The 25,471-nt window shown below is 35.8% G+C and overlaps 1 protein-coding gene across 1 annotated transcript in view; it reads left to right on the forward strand.

Annotated features, from left to right (window-relative positions):
• The window catches only part of MYBPC3 (myosin binding protein C3), a 61,012-nt gene that overhangs the window by 8,668 nt on the left and 26,873 nt on the right, over nt 1-25,471 (forward strand). Inside the window, exons 3-22 of the mRNA XM_064657881.1 lie at nt 1,103-1,198; nt 1,430-1,516; nt 1,649-1,797; nt 2,748-2,865; nt 4,257-4,305; nt 7,932-7,988; nt 8,412-8,414; nt 12,740-12,763; nt 13,337-13,503; nt 14,339-14,471; nt 14,705-14,707; nt 15,116-15,240; nt 15,845-15,950; nt 19,926-20,092; nt 20,476-20,641; nt 21,586-21,692; nt 22,012-22,041; nt 22,206-22,342; nt 23,845-23,922; nt 25,166-25,325. Of these exons, the coding sequence (XP_064513951.1) occupies nt 1,103-1,198; nt 1,430-1,516; nt 1,649-1,797; nt 2,748-2,865; nt 4,257-4,305; nt 7,932-7,988; nt 8,412-8,414; nt 12,740-12,763; nt 13,337-13,503; nt 14,339-14,471; nt 14,705-14,707; nt 15,116-15,240; nt 15,845-15,950; nt 19,926-20,092; nt 20,476-20,641; nt 21,586-21,692; nt 22,012-22,041; nt 22,206-22,342; nt 23,845-23,922; nt 25,166-25,325 (1,962 nt within the window). The remainder of the gene's footprint in view (nt 1-1,102; nt 1,199-1,429; nt 1,517-1,648; nt 1,798-2,747; nt 2,866-4,256; nt 4,306-7,931; nt 7,989-8,411; nt 8,415-12,739; nt 12,764-13,336; nt 13,504-14,338; nt 14,472-14,704; nt 14,708-15,115; nt 15,241-15,844; nt 15,951-19,925; nt 20,093-20,475; nt 20,642-21,585; nt 21,693-22,011; nt 22,042-22,205; nt 22,343-23,844; nt 23,923-25,165; nt 25,326-25,471) is intronic.

A 25,471-nucleotide genomic window follows, 5' to 3' on the forward strand; every position in this document is an offset into this window, starting at 1 on the left:
AATGCCTCCAAACAAGCTTTTTTTAAATAACTACATTATTTACACTGTACTAGATGCTCCAAGTTCTGGGAGCATCTACACTACCCCAGTTAGAGTAACATTTAATTCTTTCCAGTAAAAATTTAGTTAAAATTTATTTGGATAAGGTCTAAAGGGATATATATCTTCTAACAATAAAAGTCTTGGTATTTGATACTTAACTATTAAAATAATAAAAATAAAATCACACTGTTTTCTTTTAAGACGCAAATAAAGACAGTAAAGGCATAAAGAGTAAAAGGCATACATTTTCTGAGAGCAGAGTTGATGTACCTTGATATGTTCACAGATACTGTCTTGTTTTTCAGATCTTACTAAGATGACATTGTTATAGAGTGACTGAATTACCCATTGTTATTTGGAAGAGGCTCCACTACCTAAGGGAAAAAATATCTTGCTGCAACTGATCTGTTTCAAGAAATTCTACCTCCCGCCATCTGTTCCAGTTGCTCACTCCTACTCCATTTTCATACAATTCTGTCTTCTCCATTGTGCAAAATTCATTTGCCTGAATTTTTCTGTGAGGTCATGGTTCAATTGTCAGGACACAAACTTCCGTAAGCCAGAAGAAATGACAGATGGATTTTTAAAATACTTTATCCATACCGATTACTAGCAGCGTCTGCAGCTTTTGCCAAGCAGCACACAGCAATAGCATTTGTAACATTGTATTCCAACAGTGTTGTAAGCAAAATCTCATGAATAGGCAAACTATTTACAAAAATAATAATTACATCATTTTGCATTACCTTTTCTGTTTAGACCATTAATGTTAGCATCAAATAATAGCATTATTCATCAGCTGTCAAGTTTCTACACATCAAGACTATGGAATTTAAAAATCCAGGCATCAGTTCTTTCCAAGTTCAGCAAAACAGCGAGCCTCATCATACAGCTTCAGTAGGCCCCTTCTGCTTCCAGCACATGCTTTAGGTTCTAGGAAACCACACCTAACTTCTCTGCATTTTCTAACATAAATCAAAAGCTGTTCTTTTGAAAAATTTTTTTCAGAAAGGAAGTAGACACATGACTTTCTCTAATCTTGGCTGACATTCATTTCCAGAAAAGAGTGAGACAGTCCCTCCTGCTGGAGATGCACCAGCCCCAACTGCCTCAGAATCACCTGCTCCACCAGTAGAGAGCAGCCAAAACACAGAAGGTAATAGAGAACTAATGCTGTCATCAAGTCTGTTTTATTAGCAGAAGGAAAGAAGTTGCAGAGGGACTCCTTAGAGTAAGTGAGGTAGAGACAGTAGATGAAGGCAGACCATAAAGAATAAGGAATCTCAGAGACAAAAGAAATATATTGAGATATTTTAAATTAATTAACTAATGCACTATATAGGCTGATGCAAAAAGTTCTAACTGGTAATTATGATGCTTATTTCAGTTGCATCTGCTGAGACTCAAGCAGAAGAACCTTTGGACCCCATTGGGCTCTTTGTGACACGACCACAGGATGCAGAAGTTACTGTTGGTAAGTACAAAATGTCAGTCAAGTGATATTTGTAAACTGCACCTGTTGTTTGACTATTAGGGTGACAGCAGAGATATAACAGATAAATTAAACACTATTCATAATCTTATTTTAACCTACTTCCCTTACGAGGTGGAAACATCACATTCATTGCCAAAGTAGCAGGTGAGAGCCTACTGAAGAAGCCATCAGTGAAATGGTTCAAAGGAAAGTGGATGGACCTGGGAAGCAAAGTGGGGAAACATCTCCAGCTACATGACAATTATGATCGAAATACCAAGGTACAACTGGCAGAATAGGGTTCTCAGTCTTCTGGGTGATAACCTTTAATTTGGGGAAAATAGAAGCTAATATAGGAATGTTTTGGTATTAAGGTATCTAAAGTGACACACAATGCTATACTAACACGTAGAAGTAAGTCTATGTTTTGACTACACAGACAAGAGACAAGCTCTACATACAGACTTTTGCGTACTCTTATCTATGGTGAAATGAGAAAATGTCTGGACAACTGTGAAGAAAGTTTTACACTATCTACTGCAGGACTCTTCTGTCTTCCTCTCAAGTAATAGATACCTGGTATTTTTAAGAGAAAACAATAAATCAGACAGATATTTAAGAACGGTCTATCTTGATCTTAGCAGGTCAAGCATTCCGTCATTAGTGTTGGAATTCATTTTATTCTTGTATTGTCTAAACTATTTTAAATAGCTAAGATCAATTTTTTACCACAAATGTGTTCAAAGACACACAAACAAGACTACAAGAGTCTGTACCTTGACTTCTCATCCTGTGTAGTATATGAAACACTACTACCCTCTCCTGGATGGAATTAAACAGCCTTGCTCACATTAGCCACTCCTTTTGCTGAATTTTGACATGTACTGTATACATTCTGGGTAGAAGTTGTAACTGTTTAATGAAAGCTTTACTCCTGTTTCCAACTAACATGCAATTAGTGTATGTGGTGACTGCACACACCAGTACACCAGCATAGTTTGCTATCCTCAGGGATACCTGTACTGATAGTACTCTTCAGCTGTTCCTGAATTTGGAACTATAGGCAATTTTTTATCACAGTAATGAGTTGGACACTCAGGACATTCTTAATTTTAAAAGGACACAAATGCATAGTTCATCCCTTGCCTATTTCTCTCCATGTATTCCCTTTCCCTCTGTTTCACCATTTCATTTTCTACTTTATGAATTCTATCATTGGTGTCTCTTCTAGGTGTACACCTTTGAACTGGAAATCATTGAAGCAAACATGACTTTTGCAGGAGGGTACAGATGTGAGGTGTCTACCAAGGACAAGTTTGATAGCTCTAGTTTCAACCTGACAGTCAATGGTAAGGTGAACTGACACCTATTTTTTTTCTTCCTGCCCCCTATTTTGTTTTTCTTCCTGCCCACCAACAATTCCCTCTGGTAGATAGCGGCTGCTAGACAAGCACAGATCTGAAGTATAGCTCTGAAGAGCTAAAGGTACACCTAGAGAGGCCCACAGATGAGGATTGGATGGGTTGGCAGAGATACAGGTCTTTAGAAATACCACTGAGTTGTCACCCAAGTCAGAACTGTGATGCTCTTAAAGAGGGCACACAGAATCAGCCTGCCTTTTCTCTGGCTTTATTCTGATTTCAGATCCATTCCTCCATTATATTTAATTCAACTAGAATTGAAGATATGGTCATTCTTACTTTGGCAAAAGTTCACTACTGAAAATGGATACTTGAGAAAAAAAAGGGAGGAGGAGGAGAAAAAAAGATTTAAACATGACACTATTGTCAAGTTCTTTTTCTTCTTTTCCTGATAAATTCAAGTGATGCAGAAGCACCTTGTGAGATAAAATTGCTTTAAGATTGGATGTCTCATTTTACATAATACATGGTGCCACCATATAGCCAACTGCTATATTAAAAGGTTATAAAAATTGAAAAAGAAATACATATTAACATCAGTTTGCCCCTAGTGTGGTAGAATTTAGGTAAAACAGGATAATCATTAATGGCCTGAAAGAGTTGAGTGTTTGGACCATTTTCTGTTTCAGGGATTCTGTTGAAGGGACTTCAATATTAACTTGTGTCCAGCTACCAGTGAACCTACTGCAAAGACAAAAGTTTGTTGAAGTTACTCATTCAACAATGTTAATTTTTGAAGTTTCACTAGCTGGCTGTTGGACTCATAAGACTTAGGAGCAGCAACTGAGAACAGTTCTTCTCCCAGTAGTAGTAGTACACCAATTCATACTGATAGAGTAATAAAGTTCTGTCTATGCAACATCCTCAGTGAATTCCCCGTACATCTCTACATATTTCCGAGAATTTATCTTTCTTTCAGAAGATAGGTTATAATTTATTATTAATAATAGTATTCAGCTAATATCCCATTATATTCTTATTAGGACTTAAATACCCTGTGAAGACGCTATTGAAACTAAAATTTAGCAGCATGAGAATTGGCAAACAAGAGATAAGACAGTTCATCAAGGTCTGGATTATGATGCAACATGAAACAGAAATAAGTTATACACAAAACACTGGATTTTGAAAGCTTGTTAGTGAAGGCTACGTGTTAAAAGATGATGTTTCGAGCTCTCAGTATGCAATTAATCACACTCTACAATATAAGAATTTAGAAAAAGAATTTCTGCAGGTGAAAAGCTGTAGAAATAGCACTATATTTTTGCATTATTTTGACTTGCTCTCCCACTGTTCTTCATCACTTTTTGTCACAACAGAAGCACCTGTAACTGGAGACTTGGATATTCGAGCTGCCTTCCGACGCACGTGAGTATGCACAGCAGAAACCTATGTAGATCAGATAATACATCCATGCAGATTTCAATAAAGCTATCTAAAGGCCAAGCTGTTGTACAAACAAGTACAAATATCTGAATGTCTACTAAGAAATATTTCTACTATTAAAATATTATAGAAATCCTAGAAATCACCTAAGAGATTTTGGACTTTGTACTAGCATAATAATCACGCTTGTCTTCAATTAGGGCAATTGTTGTTATCATTCTAACAAGAACTTCAGCACTTTTTTTCCAGACCTGTAAAGTACACTCCAAACATAGACCAATAGAGATGGAAAAGATTCTCTGTGTTGCCTAGTCTTGATTTTATCTGGCACGTATCTTAGTATAAACATTTTCTAAACAAGGAAGTGGAGTTTGAAGTGAGCTCTGTAAGGAGCAGATCTCTGAAAATATTCATGTAAGCATTTTGACTGTATTTGTTTTCTTGTTCTATACCTATATTAATTGAATGAAGACAATGGCATTGCAAGTGTCCATGTGAAAACTCAGTTATATGTAGTCTTAGATATTAAAACCTGCTATTGAAAAGGACATTCTCCCCCCATCTTTAATACCCTCTAAATTGGTGTATAGCTTAATGGAATAATGTTCCCTCCTATTAGTACAACTCACAAAATTGGTTAGGTATTTCTATTTCAGTTGACATTATTTTTCACTGTTGTGAATTTCTTCTCCCTTCGTGCAATTCAGTTTCCATTTTAGTTTTTATATATTTTTGCGAAATTACTAGATAAAGAATCTTCCTGCAGACATCTATTTCTTCATTATAGGGCACAAATCATCTGTGGCTACGCTCTGAGTATTTCTCTATTAGTGCCACTTTTATATAAGATTTTTTTTTAGCATTTATCCCAAAGAAATAAAAAAGGCTTGCAGAATTCATCTCCAGAGATCTATCTACAGGTAGCTGACCAGCCTTGCTGTGATGGCTGCTAAATAGAGGATGCTCAGTGCATAACTGCATTGTGTTATGTCACTGCAGTGAAAGCAGGCTTGTACAATTAAAATAATTTAGAATAAGTTCAAAGTGAGTGCAGTGTGAGCAGCCTCAGGCTGTTCAGATTGTCAGTTTCTTCTTTAAGAATGGAGCCAAATTTTGAACTGATCTGTTTAAATCTGAAGCTTTGTCTTTGATACCCTCACTCAGGAGCCTAGCAGGAGGGGGGAGACGGATGACTTCAGCCTTTCTCAGGTAGTCACTGTCTGTGTCAACTGAAAAATTTAAGTCTTACAATGAACTGTCTCTCTCTGCTTAGGAAAAGAAAAAAAAATCCACAAAACCAAACTGCAGCTTGAATTCCAAATAAATCATTGTTTATAATATGTAGTATTTATATGAGACTAATACATATGAGTAAGTAGTAATGTAAGATAAATAAAGATAAATAAAAAAGATAAAATATAAAAATACAAAAAGATTAAAACACAAAAAGATAGATAAAAAGAGATAAAAAGAAGAAAGACTAGTGTGATAGTTCAGTGAGAGGCAGATTCATCTACAGAAAACGCATGTGTTTGGCAAGTGGCATCTCCTCACCACTGTTACAAGAAAAAAAGTAACTTCAAATTATATGCATGTCTGCCCCCTCTATTGTACATGTTCTTCTCTCTACTGAGCACATTCTGACTAAAATTGCTGCTGCTCACAAAAATGTACCAACACACATGTATATGAAAATCTGTTGTTTCCTGGCACACTCCTTATCATATAGTATCATTAAAATTTTCACTTTATGCCTTTTGGTCCTAATGTCTTCTGCTATATCAAAAACAGGAACTCTGAGATTAAACTTAACTCTATGCATGTTAAAGCAATTATTAGGATCTTATTCTTCAGAAAAGCTAAACCTTGATTGTTGGGCCTTCCTGAAAATTTGATTTAATTACCACTTGTGAACAATAACATGATTAGTTATTCTCCCAGCTGTAGATTTTGATTTCCTGAATATTTGATTACAAGAAAACCTTTTCAAATTTGGGATTATACTAGTGATTTTTATATACATTTTATATACATTTTGCGTGCAAACATGGAAGATTTTCTGAAAGTAGGGAACAAAGTGGCCAAAAATACACTTTTCTCTTTGAGCCTTACACCCAGGAAATTACCTTTTCCAGTGCTATACTATCCTGCAAGTAATCACAGAAGTAAAAACAATACTTTCTTAATGAAAAGATGTCTTCTTACAACATATTCAAAATTACACAGATTTAAAATTGTTATTTAACCTTACATTCACAAGCAGCACAAGAAGTTTGGCACTTGTTTCTGTTCTATTTTTTTAACAGTACTGTTAAAATGCCCATCATTTATCTGTTGAGACTGATTTCTCACTCTTATTTGTTCCTGCAATATTGCTTTTTCCTGACATTCTGATCTATACTTCTACAGACAGACTGATTTTTATTGAAGCAACTAATACTGTATATCAATAAAGGCAGCATTATGAGCTACAACTGCCACCAGTACAACTGAAAAAAAAATTCTGCTTATGAAACAGTAATTAGATATAAAGTGTTGCTGCAGGAAGAATATAAATGCTGTGAGATGGCATCATCAGATTCTTGTACTCAAGAAAAGAGAGATGTTAAGAGGTAGATGAACATTAATAGTTGAGATAAAAAAATACATTTTGACTTTCTAAAACCTGTTTGAATGCAAAGAAAAATGCAAAAAAGACCTTTTTTTTTCCTAAGTGGAATAATCAACAGTCACAGAATCCAATACTTTTTGTAACTCCAAATACTTTTTATATCAAATCCCTGAAGTGATATTTTAGGAATTGAATCCAAAAAGTGATTGTAGTGACTTTATACTAAGATTTCAGTGTAGACCAGTGCTTCAAATGTTCAGAAGCACAGCTAAAATACATTTGATTCAGAACACCAAAAATAACACTGTGCCTTCCATCCCAGTTCATCATATGTAACGGGCAGAACTATACATCAAAAAGCTTCTGCTTGATGCTTCTTGTTCTCACAAGTCAATTCATCACAACGTTGCTTGTCATGATGCTTGTTGAACAACAGCATATTGAACCTCATCTCAGGATCACAGAATTCCTTCTTCAACTCTCCCAAGCACTAATGATGTGACACTTTTTTCAGTGTAATGAATTCTGGAATCACAAAGATCCTTAAGAAACAATTACAGCTGGGATAATACTAGGAGGGAAAAAGTGATTTTAGATTGCAAGAAGTTCCACAAAAAGCTTGATTAATGCTACCCTACATCGTAAAAAAAATATCTACGCTCTTGGAAACTAGAGGAAAGAGGAAAACTTCTGCAATACCTTTATGATAACAAATACATTCCAGATCAATACCATCATCAAATTAATACCCTATACAACTTTATGCACAATGGTGTAGAAAAAATACAAGTTCATTATATATATTTCTTATACCTATATGAAGACAAAGGTGGACATAGAGCCTAATTAAGTCACCTTCCATGTCAAGGCACATTCTAAGTCATATAAACACATCTACCACCCACCTGCAAAAAAATGTCATCTACATAATGTTATAGTCTCACAAGCTATTCCCATCTCCTTCTGAAACTATTTATGATTTTCTATTACTATACAGTGCCGAGGGACATGATGAGGGGGCGGAGTTTGATTTTAGTTCCCTACTGAAAAAAAGGTGAGTAAAAATCCATAGAGTAACCCATATCTATAAAGTAACCAGATTCTGCTGAACAACTCTGAAAACAATAATACTGGAATAGGTCAAAGTTTCATAAATTCAGAATCCCTGTCATTTTCCTAAAGCAGCTCTAAATGGAAAAAGAATCACAGATAATTATGGCAGCTTCCTGAAATACACAACATTTAATGCATTTCTGCTAGGTTTATACTGGAGAAAAAAAAAAAAAAACAAAGAGAAGAAATTGTCTTTCCCAAGACAGAAAAGGCCTGGTAATTACTCAGGTAGTTACGTGTTTCCAGCAGGTCTTTCATTAAATCAAAACAAAACAAAACCAAACACAACAATTTACAATATCTATCTATAATGCTGCCTTTTAAAGAATTTTCTGTCCCACCTTTTTACAATTCTTTCCATCAGAGAGTTGGGAGGACAAGACTTTTTATGAGATATCTAAATGTTACTATTACACTGTACAACTATATATTATATGTTATATATTACATGGCTGTTTATTGTATATATAAAATATATTCTATGTTGCATAAATATTATATAAATATTTTTCACTCTTCCATTCTCTCTTAATACTCTTAATTCTTATTTCTTGCTTTTACTTTCTTTTTTGAATTTTTTCTCCAATTCCCATCCTTCCTTGACATATCTGTTTTCATAACCTATCTACTCATGTTTTTCTCTTTTTACCAAACTCTTAATCTGGGTGTTTTGGATTCCACTGTTGCCAACAGAGAGTAAGATTTCTATTTCATTTTATTATAAATGCATGGGTCAGACTGAATATAAGAATCATTTAGTTTGAAATAATGCATGCATCTTTGTCTTCTTTACATACAAAGCATGACAAAAATTGCACAGTATGAAAGAAAATTATCAACTTCTAATTTTTGAGACAGAAACGTTTTTAAACAATTAGTAGAAATTAAGGGTGGGCCATTCAGTACAATCAATGTATTTCTCTGAATGTCCTTTGATCTTCACCATCGCTTTTTTTCATAAGCAGTTTTAAATTTTCCTTGACTTTCCAGATTTTCTCAATAATCCATTGCTTTAAATTCCTGTTGTCATAGTAATTAGAATCAGAAAAATCATTTCCATAATATTGTTGCTGGTGCCTGTCAAACAGGCAATGAAGTTTTGTTTGCTTCTTTCTGTTCACTGACCCTAGCCATTCACTCTATCTTTTCAGCACCTGAAGTGACTATAAACACCTGTCACTAGATTCGTGTTTTGCAAATCTCAACTTAGTTTAAGTTTTCACAGCTACTTGGTTGTTGTTGTGAATTTGTGTTCGGTTTCTTCTCAGGTATTGGTATCACTATTTATAAAAAGTGTTTTATCCTCACAAGCAGCGTAGGATCATGTAGAAATATGAAGGAGCTTGGTTACAGAGGCAATAAATACACAATAGTCTCGTGTTTCACTCAGGTTAACTCACCCAAATTTCAGTGGGACAAGCAAGGTCACAGAGGTATAAAAAGCCCTGTGCTATGCAATATGCAATGCACTCAACTATAGGCAAATTCTGGCTTTGCAGTAACACCACAACCAGAACACTTGAGGGGTTTGATAAGGACACTTATCAAACTTCCTATAACTGACATTGATACCAAAGTTCCTTGTTTCAGCATGACCCAAATTGTTGTACACACACTCTAATTTCTATAGAAAATGTTAACCAAAAAAGAATTGCTTGTTTTTAAAAAAAAAAAAAATTAAATAAAGGGATGCCAACATGAAGATATTTACATAATTTCATACAGAGTCTCTACCTGAAATGAGGTGCTGAGTACTACGAATGTCCCTTGTAGCACCTTTCCCTTTTGCTCTCATAGTTGGTTTTGAGCAGTGATCAAACTCTAAAAGGGAGTAAAAATCTCCAGTACTTACAGAAGTATTCAATTTGTGGATTTAAGCATTCATTATTTGTTAGACTAGAAATACGATTAATTAAAAGAGTCTCATCAATTTCCCTGCATTTTATCAGTGTTCTTGACATTTCTTGACTTACAAATCTCTGCTTAGCGAATTTAAGCATATAAATTCACTGTTTCTAGTTGTTTTCACGACCACTTCAGAAGTAATTTGTGGATCCTTCAGGCTTTGCACACCTCAAGTTGAAGACCACTCTTATATTAATGACAATAAATAGGTATAAAACCTCATCACAGAATGGAAGAATTTTTCATTAAAAGAGAATGGGAAAAGGTACCTCATGCTGAGGAACTCTCAAGAGCTATGTAGATTCAAATAGAATGAGGATTATTCATTTACCTAATTTACAAGTGTCCCTCAATCCAGAGGTAATGATCATTCCCACTACAATAAAGAGATTCATTTAATACTATATCTCCTATCACTGTAATTTAATTAACTGGTGTTGACATACAGATGTCATGGGCCAAGGAGAGGTCATTGGGAAGAAGGACGGAACAGCTGTCACAGAGCTATTAAATGGGATAGTGAGCAGAGACCTTGAAGGAGGTGACAGCTGACAGGGTCCAATCAGTTGATAGTAACAGGATAGGAAGGAACCATTTCTGGGATGTACAAAACTATTTTTAACCCCTCCACATATGTTTGAAACATATCAGCTGCATATTCCATTTACAGCAGGTTCACTAAGCTGCATCGTAATGCCCCCAAGTCCATAGTTAACCTATGAGGTGATCACTCTGAATAAGGATCACCAACATCAGGGAGAGTAACATAAGTGTGGGAGAAACTTCAGGAGTCCAAGAGCTCTATTACTTTTCGTACACTGCTTAGTTCCTGTAGGTATTGGAAGAGTACAGCCTCCTTGTGCAAACTCTGTGTCTTTATGGGATCAAAGAGAATGCAAAATAGTGAAAAGGTGTACTAGGATGGGGAAAACTTTGCTCAAAGACATTTTTTTCTTTTCTTTTTCAGAACTCAGTTAAACAGTATAGAAATTACAACCTGTAGCTTTTAGTACCATTTTACATACAACTCACAAGCCTTTTCCTGAAATCAGAAAATATTAGTATTTCCAAGGAAGACACTGTATTCTTTCTTATGTTCAAATTTCTTGTACTGTATACACCAAAACATTATTGCCAGAAAAAAAATGGGATGCAATGGAGTGATGCAAAAGCTAAAGTTAAAGTTAAGCAAGTCTTCTCAATAGTGAGAGATATTAGACTGTGGAATTTCTTCCAAACTGGAAGATTTTTCTCACTATGTACTTGAAAATAACTCACACAAAACATTTTTTGAAAACTCCATGAATACTCCTGCCTGTAAATTTTCAGATAAATAGGGGATATGTACAGACAAGCCTACAAATATGCAGATAGACTGAGAGACCACCAATATTTATATAGTATCTTAGGGAAGATAACATTTGAATCTGTTAAGTCTTTATTATTTTCTATGATTTTATACTTCAAGATACACTTTCTCCACAGAATTTTAATTTTACTGGCACAAATAATTAAACACATATCTGAAATATTATATGCCCTTAGTTTTATGTATTATATATATATTTTAACTTACATGTATTTAGAAATATTTTAAAGTCACTCATTGATATGACCAGGGCAATTAACCCAAGAACTGCCTATGTTAAAGAAAATCTTGGTCTATGTGGCAAATCGGTTTAATTTACCTACCTTCTGCTAGGCAAAACTACAAATAATTTGTAGCTGCCTCAAACTAAATTATAAGTGTATGGAGAAAAGGAATCCTGATTAAATTTGTGGGTGATACTGATGTACTGTTATGGCAAAGCAAATACCCAGCACGCTTATCACAAGCACTCCAAACTTCAGCTACTCCTATCAATTCAGTGAGTGATAAAGAGGATTTAATGCTTAGTGAGTGCTACATCACTTCAAAGATATAAGATATTGCATACCATATTTCAGCTCAAACTCACTGAGCTGAAATCCACTTCTCTTGCTTCCTTTCTGTTCAAGAGCAACAAGGGTGCTGGAAATCCCAAGCCTGGACTGCAGTACTTTAATAAACATAGCGCTCTCGTTACAAGCCAACCTTTTTCAGGAAATAAAAGGACTACCAGAAATGTTTGGTTTTACCTCCTGTCTGGACTGACCATAGTAGTACTGTTAAGAAGCAATATTTCTCATAGACTAATTGGACTGTTCTTTTCCTGAAAAAAATGGAAATACACCCAATAACATTCCACTTTTCTCTGCATTACCTGTTGCATAATTTGTCTCCTTGGTGAAGTTTACCACTGAATATGGCTTCATTATAAGGCTGTGTTCTGCTGGACTGGAATCTGTTTGATCCTGGTTATATCAGAAAATACAGCCATGGGAAGTTCCTTTTCCTTAAGAAATTTTTAACAAGCTGTTATTTTTTCCATCATTTCTCTGTTTACCAAAAGGCAAACTATGACAGGCAAAAACTCCATGACTGGATTTGTTTCCCTGGAAGGCAATCAGTCATAATTAGGAAAAAACAGAAGTGCCTATTGCACTTACAATATAAATCTTACAGTGGAACCATACAAAGTTTGGGAGTGAGTTTGGTGTCAATACGGATCAGCATTTTCCTTAGGCCTATTTCATAGCATTTGCATGAACTCCTTCATCTCCCTGCTACCGAAGCACAGGCATGTTCTGCTAAGGGTGAAGATAACATTCATGGCTCTTTTATATTAACACATGATGCCCTCTTTCTTGCCCACGGGGATGCTGCGTGTTTTTCCAAACGGTTCTCTGCATCATTCTGGAGTACAGCAGCTTCTTGCGCTCCGTAAATAGGTAAGGTTATGCCAATTTCTTTTTCTATTTACAATCTTTTAAATAAAAAATACAATAGCAGAAAAAGAATGCCTTTCCCAAAGCCAGATAACCAAATTTTTCCTTGGTGTTACTAAACCAAACTTTAATTCTTCCAGAATCACTAGTTCTTTGGTTAAACTACAAAATAAGTAGTCCATCGTAAATACTGTTGCCACTACTTACCAGTCTTTTTAAGTTTTATAGTTTACTATATCCAACAACTGTCTTTACAACAAGTGATAAATGTTTTAATAATCTGTGATTCTTTCTAGTGGGTTTAAAGGGAAGTTAAAATTTATTAGTTTTGGTTGTTAGAAATAAACACTTCAGGACAGCAATTGAATTTTAATCACTGTATATATAAACATAAGTAAAACTAATCACCAATTTTATTTCATTATTTTAGGTAATAATATAGTAAAAAGTTAGATTGCTATTTTTTTTTTAAGAAGAAGAAATGGCTTCATCAAGCCAATATGTAGCTGCCAAGCCTAGAGTTGTTTTTAAATACTCTTAATAGTGGTACTCAGAGACACTAATCCTTTTCTGCAGAGGTGAAGCAAAATCTGAATCACAGTCTGATGTTGATGTCTGGGACATCCTGAGGAAAGCTCCTCCTACTGAATATGAGAAAATAGCTTTTCAGTATGGTATCACAGATTTGCGTGGGATGCTGAAGCGCCTCAAACGCATAAAGAAGGAAGAGAAAAAAAGCACAGGTTGGTGAGATGCATTTATTCTAAATATAGAGTTCATGTCTTCCTTTTTGGGAGTTTTCCAAATGTTAACATCAGCTGGACAGCAGCCAGATACAAGAGCATGAGAAATAGGAGTTTCCTGTTCCAGTTGTCACACAGTCTTCATATGAAATGCTGATTACCAAAGATTGAAGCTAAGCCCAAAGTTCTGAGGTACCTTGTTCTGAAACTCTGTATGTGAAACTGTATGTGATCATCTCACTAGTTTCTTCAGCTTGGCCCCTTATATTTCCCTGAACATAAAACAACAACATCCACTACTTGCTTCCACCCACCAAAACTGATCGGTATGTCAGGTATCAGTGATAAATACAAAGAATTTAATTTTCATTGGTATGATTTATCTGGAGTTCTTGAGCCTTTTCTAGTCCTGTGAAGTATTGATTGCCTTTTTGTAATTAATTAGTTTTAAAAGTCTGAAACAGAGAGGGTAAACTGCCATTCATCAGTACTGAGATCAAGTATCATTTTCCTACGTGGGCAGACGTAGCCGCAACTCTATTTAGGATGTGTTGAAGTACATATTCACATCTCATTTGGAATATTCTACTCTGCTTATTTTAGTTTATAACACATGCTCTTCATCCTGTGTTAAGGGAAAAAACAGAAAACAGCACAGGATGAAGAACAGACAAAAATGGTAAAAATTCAAACAGTGATGCAGAAAGTAGGGAAGGTTTAAGATGATGGTAAACAACAGGAAAAGGAATAAAGATTTATTTTATGACACAGAATGAGAAAGCAATTTAAGTATAAAAGTTATTAAGATGCTTTTTTTAATCATTCTTCATCATAGCATTCCTCAAGAAACTGGATCCAGCTTACCAAGTAGACAAAGGGCAAAAGATTAAATTAATGGTAGAAGTTGCCAATCCAGATGCTGATGTGAAATGGCTGAAGAATGGACAAGAAATCCAAGTGAGCGGCAGGTAAATTAGAAATACAAGAAATTGAAAAAGGAATGAGCTACATCTTGGACAAAGTGGAAAAACTAGTTTTTCTTAGAAAGAAAGGAATAAAATAGGGAGAAATAGGAGCTGAGAAAGAATCTATATGGTGCTATGGCTCAGAGGCAGTTTACTGTTCTCATGACTTTTTCTTTTTCTTCCCTCTGCTCTATTTATCTGCATGTGGAACTGGATGCTTACATCTACATACTTAGCAAGTAAGTACTGAGATTATATTCTGATTTTTATGTGTATATCCAGAGTTCAAAAGTATTTTCTCATGATATGGGATATACTTCAGTGTAACTTGTTTGCAAAAGCAATTTCCAATTATTTTTGCTGAAGTTATTTTTAATGGCAGTCAGGCTAGGTCTTAGGAGACCATTCAGCATCGTTCAAAGGAGTTTGTATTTCTCACACCTGTATTCTCCAAAATTTCCTATGCTAGTTGGTCAAACACCACTGATGCCCACTGCACCAGGACAAGGATATAAGGGCTCAAGTCCTAAAGCACCTTGCCACTGACGTCAGAAAAATAGTAGGAATCTTTTTCTTTGCCAGGCAGGAGAAGATATTGACCCAAGAGGGTTTTTTTTCTGATAATTACATTTATATTCTCTTTTCAGATATATTTTTGAGGCTGTTGGAAATAAGAGAATACTGACCATAAACCATTGTTCTCTGGCCGACGATGCAGCGTATGAATGTGTGGTAGGGGACGAGAAGAGTTTCACAGAACTATTTGTAAAAGGTGAGCAACGGAAGGAAAAGAAAAGAGATCTCCCCTAACATTTAGCATTGAACTACTGTCACCTTCTCTAGTCTCAGATTAATCTCGTAGGAAAGGAAATTCTCAAACATTAAAAAAAAATCAACAAATTCTGAGATTTATTGAAGTAGATATTTTTCTCACATTTAAATGAAGGAAAATTTTCCCTGTAAAAGCACAATGACAATTACCATTAACTCTCATTTGGAAAGTGATTTACATCTTCTCAACAATAGTGCTAGAAACTTATTTCAAATATTTGATTCTGCTCAAGATAAGCATGCACCTCAAGTTCTACAAGCCGATCAAATGTACAGAAAACTAATACCTCCAATTTATAATTTCAGAATATATATAAAAACTGATTAATCCTATGTTTTTATTCTGACTCATGAAGCAAAAACCAGAAGGTCATTTGAAAATTCTGATAATGTTATCTGGCATAGTATATTTTTAAGTTCCAACACAGAGAGCATCACCATGTATTTGGCTAGGGGCTCTTCCTGTGGAGTACAGAGTGGTGAAATCTACCTCTGGTCTCCAGCCTTTCAGAATACTGTTTTAATAAAATCGTTTTTGTTTCCAGAACCTCCAATCTTGATCACTCACCCACTGGAGGACCAGATGGTGATGGTTGGAGAGAGAGTGGAGTTTGAGTGTGAAGTGTCTGAGGAAGGAGCTACTGTGAAATGGTAAGGGAGTAGAAGAAAAAAAACCCCAAAACAACATGAAACCTTATCCCTCCATGGGACATTCCAAGATCAGTGTTTGTGGACTAGACTTGCAGAACAAAAAGGGAGAAGGCATCCTACACAATTATTTTAAGGAAAAGAGGACAAGATTGGTCCTCCTCTGATATGTCAAACATTGAGAAGGAACTGAGAGGCAAAAATATGACACAAAAACCAAATTAGGTATAGGTATTTTATAGTGTCTCTATAATTTCTTGTTCAGTGTTTACACTTCAGTAATGTCTATTGCCCAGACCAAGCAGATCTGTGTTGTGATGAGTTTGCCGTACTTTGTGGAATCTTCTGGTCTTCTCCACTGCAATGAGGTGTTTGGGTTTTTTAAGTATTTTTTCTTAGATAAAAAGTTAGTGTCTCTTGAGACAGAGAGGGAACGTATCTGTTGTGGCAGTCCTGCAAAGCCAATCATTATGCATACGCAGTGAGATGGATTAAGATGACAAGCATTTAGACCACGGAGTGCATTTTTTCTTGGGCATTCCAACTGAGCAGAAGCTGGAAGGTTTATGCTGCTTGGGCAGGCATGGCAAGCAGGGCTCACATGCCATGCCTTATGCACACTGTTCTCACTTCATTTCTCTACCAGACGGAATTCTCTTGTGCTTGTTAACAGCTTCAGGCACATGGTTATCAAGCGTTCTCACAATGCCCATTACATTCCTGGAAAGTGCCAACTAGTGATCTGCTCTCCAAAAGGAAGGAACTGAGAATTTAAATAGATCCCAAGAGCTAGTACAGCGTATGCACTGCACTATTAAAGCCTCATGCTCAGGCACCCACATGCTATTGTTCAGGAACTGCTTCCACATGCCTGGTCACAAGAGATGGGGACAGCCAGATCAGTTCCTCTCAGAGCACAGTGCAGCTGCCACACTTTGATCCTATGCCTTTGAACAACTCCCATACATCTTGCAGAGCTGATATCTGTGGGATAGGTATTTGGTGTGACATGGGCAAAGCACCAGCTGTCTCAGCCTGAAACACAGCAAGTGGTCAGAAAAACTCATCAAATCATGGCAACAGAAAACTGAGAAGTTAGATATTTACACTGTATTTTACTGGTGTTATTATGTGAGACTCAGTCAATGCTTTTTGGCAACAAAAGGGAGTATTTTATACAGCAAAGTATCCATGGAAAAAAAGAAGGACAGTGTGGAGATAAGAGTTCCAATTTTATGGCACCTTAGGGAAATGCTCAATAGCTTAAGCCAAGTAACAGGCACTAACTCAGAGCACCTGTTAGAGCTCTTGCACCCTTTAAACCCAGAATACGAAATCACAAGCACATGAACAAAGGCAATTATGTGATTTGCACAAGACAGAAATAAGGGGTAGGCATGGCCATCAGACTAGGGCTTGGAGAATTTCTTATGTGGATCTCTTCATAGTAATCAGGAAAGAATGCTCTCTTGATCACCCAGAAAGGTTTCATATTATTACATCTCTTATGAGGTATGATGGAACAGTATTTCCTAAACTTCAGATGGTCTTGGAAATTATGTAATTCCTGAAGAAAAAGATGTAATAAAATACATAGTTTTGACCTGATTTTTCTATCTCTGAATGCTGGATATATATCATCTTATCATCTTCTCAGCTACAAACCTTAGTGATGCATATTTATAACAATAAATCTGAGTGTCCCAATTATCACATACTACCTCCATCAGTGATACTTCAGAAGACATTAACCAATTAATCCTTAGAATCCAAAGAGGAGATAGGAAAGCATTTCCAGACAAAGAGGTATTGAGTTGTAGAGTTGAGAACAGATATCTGATCTTGCAGATGCTTAGGATTTGGATAGATTAAACCATGCCTGATCTACCTATTATTGCACTTGTTCTGCTTCAAATGTGAGGCTGGACCAGATTGCCTATGGTGGTCTTTAAACCAACACTTCTATGATTCTATATAATCCTCCATTTATAATTTAATATAAACAGATTCTTATGCTTCCTTGCTCCAGTTGCCAAAGGAAGGCCTGTAGTATTACCTTAAAGTGATAATATTACACTTAAGGTAATATCTGCTTTTCACTACAGCAGTGTATTTATTTTAAGCCAAGTGATATCTGGGAGTTCTTTTCTGAGATTTTACAGTTTTATCACTCCTCTATTGGTCACTACACACCTCTGCAAACACTCTACTCATATGCAGCATCAGCAATGTCCTGGTCGTTAGTAAAACAAACAGAAGGTAAATATACTATTCCCTTCCCAAGGATTTAAGACACTAATCATTACAAACAGTCTATTTTCATTATTTAGAGAATATTTCAATAGAACTCTTTCTTACTAAAGGCTGAATAGAACATTCAGATGTCTTTCATGAGCCACATATCAAAATAGACCCCCAAGAAATAAATTTAAAAGTTCATCTCTAGAACACTAGCCACGGTGCACATGCCTGGTTTTGCCACAGCAGCATATTGAACTCTGAGATCACAGTCCATTCTCAGCAGTTCAGCAAAGGTTTATACATTGCATTGTAGCACTTGTTTCAGAAGTATCCTGCATGAATCACAATATGAGCCTTAGGAGAGCATGTCAAATGCAGCTTCAGGCTCTTATCTGAAGAGGAACGAAGAGAAACTATTATCCTGCATTTCAAGTGGTTGTTAAAGGCATCCTCTGTTTCCTGCCTTACTAGTGCTGTTCCGTGACCTGGGAGACCAGTCTTTTACTAAAGCAACCATAAATTCCAATAAGTTGTGTTATAATGAACAGTTAGGAGAGAGTAACCTGTAGGTATTTTGAAATGCAGTTGCAGCAGGTACATCTAAGTCACAAGTTGTAGTATTCTTGTCTCTGCCTAAAGTTTTGATCACGTGATTTACTTTAGCAGACTAACAGAGGTAGAAGATTTTCTTGCATACATCTACCTAGAAATTAGAGTTATAGTGTTTTAATGAGTCCCCAAGTAGCATTTCAATTTCCTATACTGTAAGCTCATTTGTTAGGCTGAATAGTCACTGGTAAAAAACAAAGGAAATGACACAAGATAGAAGGAGCATTCTTCCTTTATTAAAAGCATACATCTTTTCTGTTTATTTTTCCATGTGACTAAGTTTCAAAGAGAAAACCTTTTTCATTTACAAACTGCAGCAATATTCAAGCAACATCATAGAAATATATTCAGATAATAATGAAAATTATACAATTCTATGAAATTAGTAAGCTGAAGGAATTACAAGTTATTTTCTTGTAGCCTGTTTATGTTATTTAGGATTAGGAACAGGAAACCCTTGAAACATCTTATGTATTTTTGTATGACCTTGACTAAACAGCATGAATATTCCCTGTGCATTTCCCTTCATGAGGATTGGAAATTACAATAATTAAATTTCCTCCTGGGCTGGATGGTGAAGCTTAATTTAGTAAAGCCTTATAAAATATACTGTGGCATCTTTGAATGGAAAGAACAACAAAATTCAAAATACACATTCATTTGAATCCATCTTAAAATTTTCTACTTTTACTGATGCCCACAAACCATGAATTTATAAAAATTATAATTCACATCAGGAAAATTAAGACTTTTAGGTAATTTCCCCAGCAAGACCCATTTACCTTATGGCAGCTTTTAAGATAGTAAAGTCCCTGCTGGTGAAGTGTGTCTTCATCCCTGTATCTTCTAAAGCATTTAACATACTTTCATGTTTATCTATAGGATATAAATAGTAACAATCAAGCAATACATTGTGATGAACTCTCTTGAACCAGAAGTCAAATTCCTAGTGAAAACTGATGGTCAAGCTAGAGTCATTCTGGTTCCAATAGACTCTTTTTTTGCTAACTTGAAATGCTACAAAGATTGGTTTTACCTTGTGTCTTCCAATCTCTAGTAACGTTGAGCTGACTCTTACTCTCCTCTTCAAACCATAGAAAAATGACTCAGCACTATTTGGCATTGCAGGGAAAAGGATGGAATTGAACTGACACGAGAAGAAACATTCAAATACCGATTCAAGAAAGACGGAAAAAAACAGTATCTCATTATTAATGAGTCAACCAAGGAGGATAGTGGACACTACACCGTGAAGACCAATGGTGGGGTATCAGTCGCTGAACTAATTGTGCAAGGTAGGCACCGGGAATATCATAGAACCAGAGAAGCTTAAAATCTAAAACGGGCAAAAGGTAACCTTCTCCAGGATAGTGCATAGAGATAGCATAATCCTCCTGCCAGGGAAAAAGAAGACGTAATAAGGGGCATAGGGTTTGAGGCATAAAGGCCTCAAGGAGAACTCAGACTTCTGTGCCGGACGTAACAGATACTCTGATAATAACAGGTGCTAAGCTATGTGTCCTGTTAAAGCCTTGCATGCTGGGTATTTCCCTTCACATTTCCCCCTTCCACAAACAGCTTGCTCAGCCCTTGCCTTTTCGGCTCGGTAAATCCACACTATCTACTTTTGCGCTATTCTGACTTTTTATGCGTGTATCGATTATTCTCACAATATCAGAGAAAAAGCTGGAAGTTTATCAGAGCATTGCGGACCTGACAGTGAAGGCACGTGACCAGGCAGTCTTCAAGTGTGAAGTTTCTGATGAAAACGTGAAAGGAATCTGGTTGAAAAATGGAAAGGAGGTGGTCCCAGATGAAAGGATAAAGATCTCCCATATTGGCAGGTTAGTCTCGTTTCAGAAATCAGGTACAGGCTTAGGTATTGCATTGCAATCCATAGGAGCTATTATCTCAGGGGATAGGAATATAAAATGAGACTTTGTCCTGGCTTCAGATAAAAGGAAAAAAGTTTCATATGCAACCAACATTTAGTGACAGACTTGCTTTGGCATGTGTGCTGTAGCCTTTCTGAGTTAGTGTGTTTTACATGTATGGCATCAGTGGCATATCAGCAGAAGTAAATCTTAGTTTGCATTAGGTTTTCATGGTTTTTTGGTATTTGAACAATCCAGAAAACACATGGTTAATAATTTTAAAACTAGCAGTAGTGTTTAGCAGGCAGATTAAGATAGTGCATGTGTGTAAGCCCTACAGAAAAACTAGTGTTTATATTAGCATATACAGTTGTGCAATTCTGTGCTCAACTTTCCTACCAGTCTGATTACTACTGGAAATGGAGACCAAGAAGATTCAGAAGATACACAAGCATTAAATGCTAGGTGAAATCTTCCTTGGTACTCCTTTCTGTATTCTATTTTGAAATTAAAATAATACAGGGATGGAGCACCACTTTTTAGTTTGTTTATTCAGAGTTTATTGTTGTCATGATCTGATCAAATGAAACCAGTCAGCAGTGGTACAACTGCCCTTGTAATAGTAAAGGACTGGACTAAAGCAGGGAAACTGCTTCCTCTCTTCAGACTCATCTATGCATCTACCTTGGCAAGAAAAATCCATTTATATACAACATGCTGATATGGATTTGCTTTAATACTGAAAGCAGAGCAGTCTACAACCCTAGTGGCTGTTGACTTGATGTCAGGGCAAAGGAAGAAGAAATAATAATGTCTGTGAAAATCCTATAGCTTCCACCTTATCTCTTGACATAGCCCTGTTTCTCCTGGAGAGGTAAGGTAAGGGAATGGAATACATTTGTTCATGTTTCCAGAATCCATAAACTAACTATTGAGGATGTAACACCAGAGGATGAAGCTGATTATTCCTTTATTCCTCAAGGATTTGCTTACAACCTTTCTGCCAAGCTTCAGTTTTTGGGTAAGTTATCTTACAACATGTAATGGGAATTCTGGAGGGATAAAATGAGGACATCAATTATTTTTATACCAGGAAAGAGTATGCAAATCTCTTTCCTGATACCTCAATATAGGCACATTGCTTTTCCTTGTTATTTTGTGTTATCATTATCACATTGTTTTACAGAGCCTGTTTTCCAGTTTATTGCACAAATCTGCTGATGAATATGCCTTATGAGGTTTTAATCAGTTTTAAAATTACTTTCTGGGTGCAAATGCTATGTAAATTCTGTTTTCTGATTTATTTCTCCTCACTCCTCCCCTCTTTTTCTTTCCCCCAGAGGTCAAGATAGATTTTGTACCAAGAGAAGGTAAGAACAGCAGCCATTAATTGTATGCAAGTAAGAATGTCTTCAATAGCAAAAATAAGCAGTATTTTTATTATTAATTTAATATATTAATATTCTGGGGTGTAATATTTCATATGGAATACTCAAACTGCATTTAAAATTTATTTTCTCTGCCTTTGCTACAGAACCCCCCAAAATCCACCTTGACTGTCTGGGCCAATCCCCTGACACTATCGTCGTAGTGGCTGGGAACAAACTGAGGTTGGATGTTCCCGTATCAGGAGATCCAACACCCACTGTAATCTGGCAGAAAGTAAACAAGGTAAGGTGTAACTTCACACCATGTCTGAGGCAAGGAAATCACAACAGGAAATTCATTTTTCTTTCTCAAATCTTACTTTGATTTACAATTCTTATTTACAAGTATTTTCATCTTCCTTCCAATTTTATTTTTTTAAACCTCAAGAAAAAAATTAAATATCTGCACTGCAGCTTTTTGAGATTTAGCTGGTTTTGTGATTCATCCTGAACTGTTCTTTTTCTGAACTGTTCCTTGTTTTTTCAGACCAAAAAAAGGGTCTGATTATATATGACTAGACGTATGTCCCATGCAGACAGTAGGATACCACATACATTTATTCTCTTCTTACTTCAGAGAAAAATAAATAAATGATGAGTCACCCCCATCACCTTCACCTGATAGAATAGATATGTTCTGGAGATGGCAGCTTCTTTTTTTAATCTTTCTCAAGAATCCTACAGTCTGTGAAGAGAATGTCATCTTAGCAGACTATTAGCATAAAACTGAATTTGGTATAATGAAAAGAGAGGACACTTGTTATTTACCTTATCAAAGAAAGTACAAAACATTAGAGAAAGAATTTAGAAGCTAGACTCAAAACATTGAGTGAGCATCCTTTCTGTCTATCTCAGAATACCCCTGCTCCTCACCATCTGTGGGCTCTTGAGCTATAACTAGTACAAACCAGAAATACTTTATATAATATTCTATAGCATCATTATACTTCCATAGGCGTACATATAGAGAAAATAATATTGCCAATTATGTTAATTCTCCCAATCTTATTTCTTCATGATTGTACCACATTCTTTGTTCAGGTTAGCATATTTAATAACATTTAGGACTTTTTTTTCTGCAATGCAGAATTAGTATGGAAACAAACAAAAAAAGCCAAGGAACTGACTCTTCTATATAGAAGTTTCTGTAATAAAATGATGATTGGGTATCAGACAACTCCTATCCAGCCTAATTTCTAAAGCGTGAGGTCTCAACATAGGAGTAAAAGCAGTCAGTCTTGATTGAAGGATGTGTAGCATATACTTATTAATGAAATTCTAAACAAACAGTAGCACAGCTTCAGAAGATGTGTTACAGAGCTGACTGTACTTATGAGTGTTAAAACATTTACATCAAATTACTATACCAATTTTACAGAGAGGAGTAACCCTTTATTTGTGTAGTTACCCAAGACGAGTAATGAGTACCAGAGGACACAGATTCACAACCATTTACAACTCTACTGAAGGAATGTCATGCATCTTTCTTTGTAAAGCTGTAGATTTGGGTTTGATGACTTACACTTTCCTTCACTGCATTCTGATACAACTTTATCTGTTTCTGCTTTTTACTTTTGTATTGGTAGATTTCCTACCCAGGTCTGCTTGCTGCCTCACTTTTCATTTTTCTCACACCTCCAGATTCAATCCCCCTAATAAACCTATGGACTCTTCTCTGTCTGCAGAAACAGCTTTACCATTCTGCTCAGACTTAGCTGACTTTCTGTGATTTCTTTGCTTATCTAGAAAAGTGACCTAGTTCGAATCAATGATGATTCCATGACTCCCTCGGAAAACGGCAGTGATTTAAATACTGATCATAAGGTAAGTTCCTTATTATTTATGCAGATGCGCAAACGTGTTTAGTGTTTTCCAGATAAAAAGCCATATTCAAAAGGAAACAAAATTAAGGTCAGTAGATATTAAAACTGGTGAATCAAATAGCATATCAGACCCAACATCCTGCCTCAAAATGGTAATGCTAAAGACTTGACTGGACACATGAGATTTGATGAGTAATTTTAGAGTAAGGAGCTGACTAAGGAAATCTTTCTAATCGTCGTCACATGATGGCTGCATTACAAGGAATCAAAGCAGTAATTTGAAAACTATTTAAAATTTATTTGTGAGTGTTTATCTTTTTTTCTTCCCACTAATCTGTAAGCTTCAATAATAGCTAGGATAAAAATAACTAGGACAAAAGCTTACAGGACACATGGAAAGATGACAATGTCAAGACAGTCGACTATAATGCAGTGATAGAGGACTCACTTTTCAACAACTTTCATTGTTGTGCTAAGTAACTTCTCTTTTGATGGAGTCAAAAATATTTTACATTTATTATACAGCAATAAACCATTCTCAGGGTTAGGATTCTGCTGTACTAGTCAATATTTGGACACATATTCTTTCTAATGGTTCCTGTTATAAGACTAAAAATACACAGGCACATTAAGAAGAAAGGAGCATGTTACATATCTACAACAAAATTGTGATCATTATGTTTAGACTTTAGCAAGAAGTAGAAAGTTTCCCCATATGCCATTATTGAGTGGCAGAAATCACACTGATGCCATTAACAGTTACAAGAAACATGGTAATTTTTTTAGAGAGAAATTGGTCAAATCAATATTATCTGGTGCCAAATATAGATACTGTTGATCAGGAATGTTTGCTCAACCATTTGAATTTTTTTAAAAAACTTTCTTTAATTTACGTGGTACCCAATTGTTATCTATGAAACTCTAGTTTCTAGTGATGCTAGCAACTATCCCCAGTAGGAATTTGTGGAAGTACTTAATAACTTCTTTGAAACATAACTGGGTTTGTGGGAATCTTAACAACCCACAGACTTTCAGAACCAATTTTATTAATGTTATTTATGTGAGCCAACCAGTCTATATTTCTCTCTTCTACATGCAAATAGAACTTGAAAAGCATTATAGCTTGTCAATAATTTTTATAATATTCAATGATTTGTAGATTTTCACCAGCTTACATACAGAGTCATCAGGCTGTCCCAGAAAAAACTTAAAATGATTTTATCTGTTACTTTCACTGCCCACAGCTTCTGTTTGAATCTGAAGGCAGAGTTCGTGTGGAGATACATGAAGACCATTGTGTCTTCATCATTGAAGGAGCAGAAAAGGAAGATGAGGGAGTATACAGAGTTATACTTAAGAATCCAGTGGGAGAAGATAAGGCTGATATCACAGTCAAAGTTATTGGTAAGTGAAGGAAAGAAGCAAACAGAGCATGAAAGCATCTTCAATTCATTGAAACTCATCCTTCTCTAAAACTGAGACAAGTTCTGACCTTAGGTTTAGAAAAACTGAAAAAGATCGTAAAGAAAGGAACATTATCAGTCATAACT

The sequence above is a fragment of the Pseudopipra pipra genome, chromosome 6 (assembly GCF_036250125.1).
Source record: "Pseudopipra pipra isolate bDixPip1 chromosome 6, bDixPip1.hap1, whole genome shotgun sequence".
Lineage (NCBI taxonomy): Eukaryota > Metazoa > Chordata > Aves > Passeriformes > Pipridae > Pseudopipra > Pseudopipra pipra.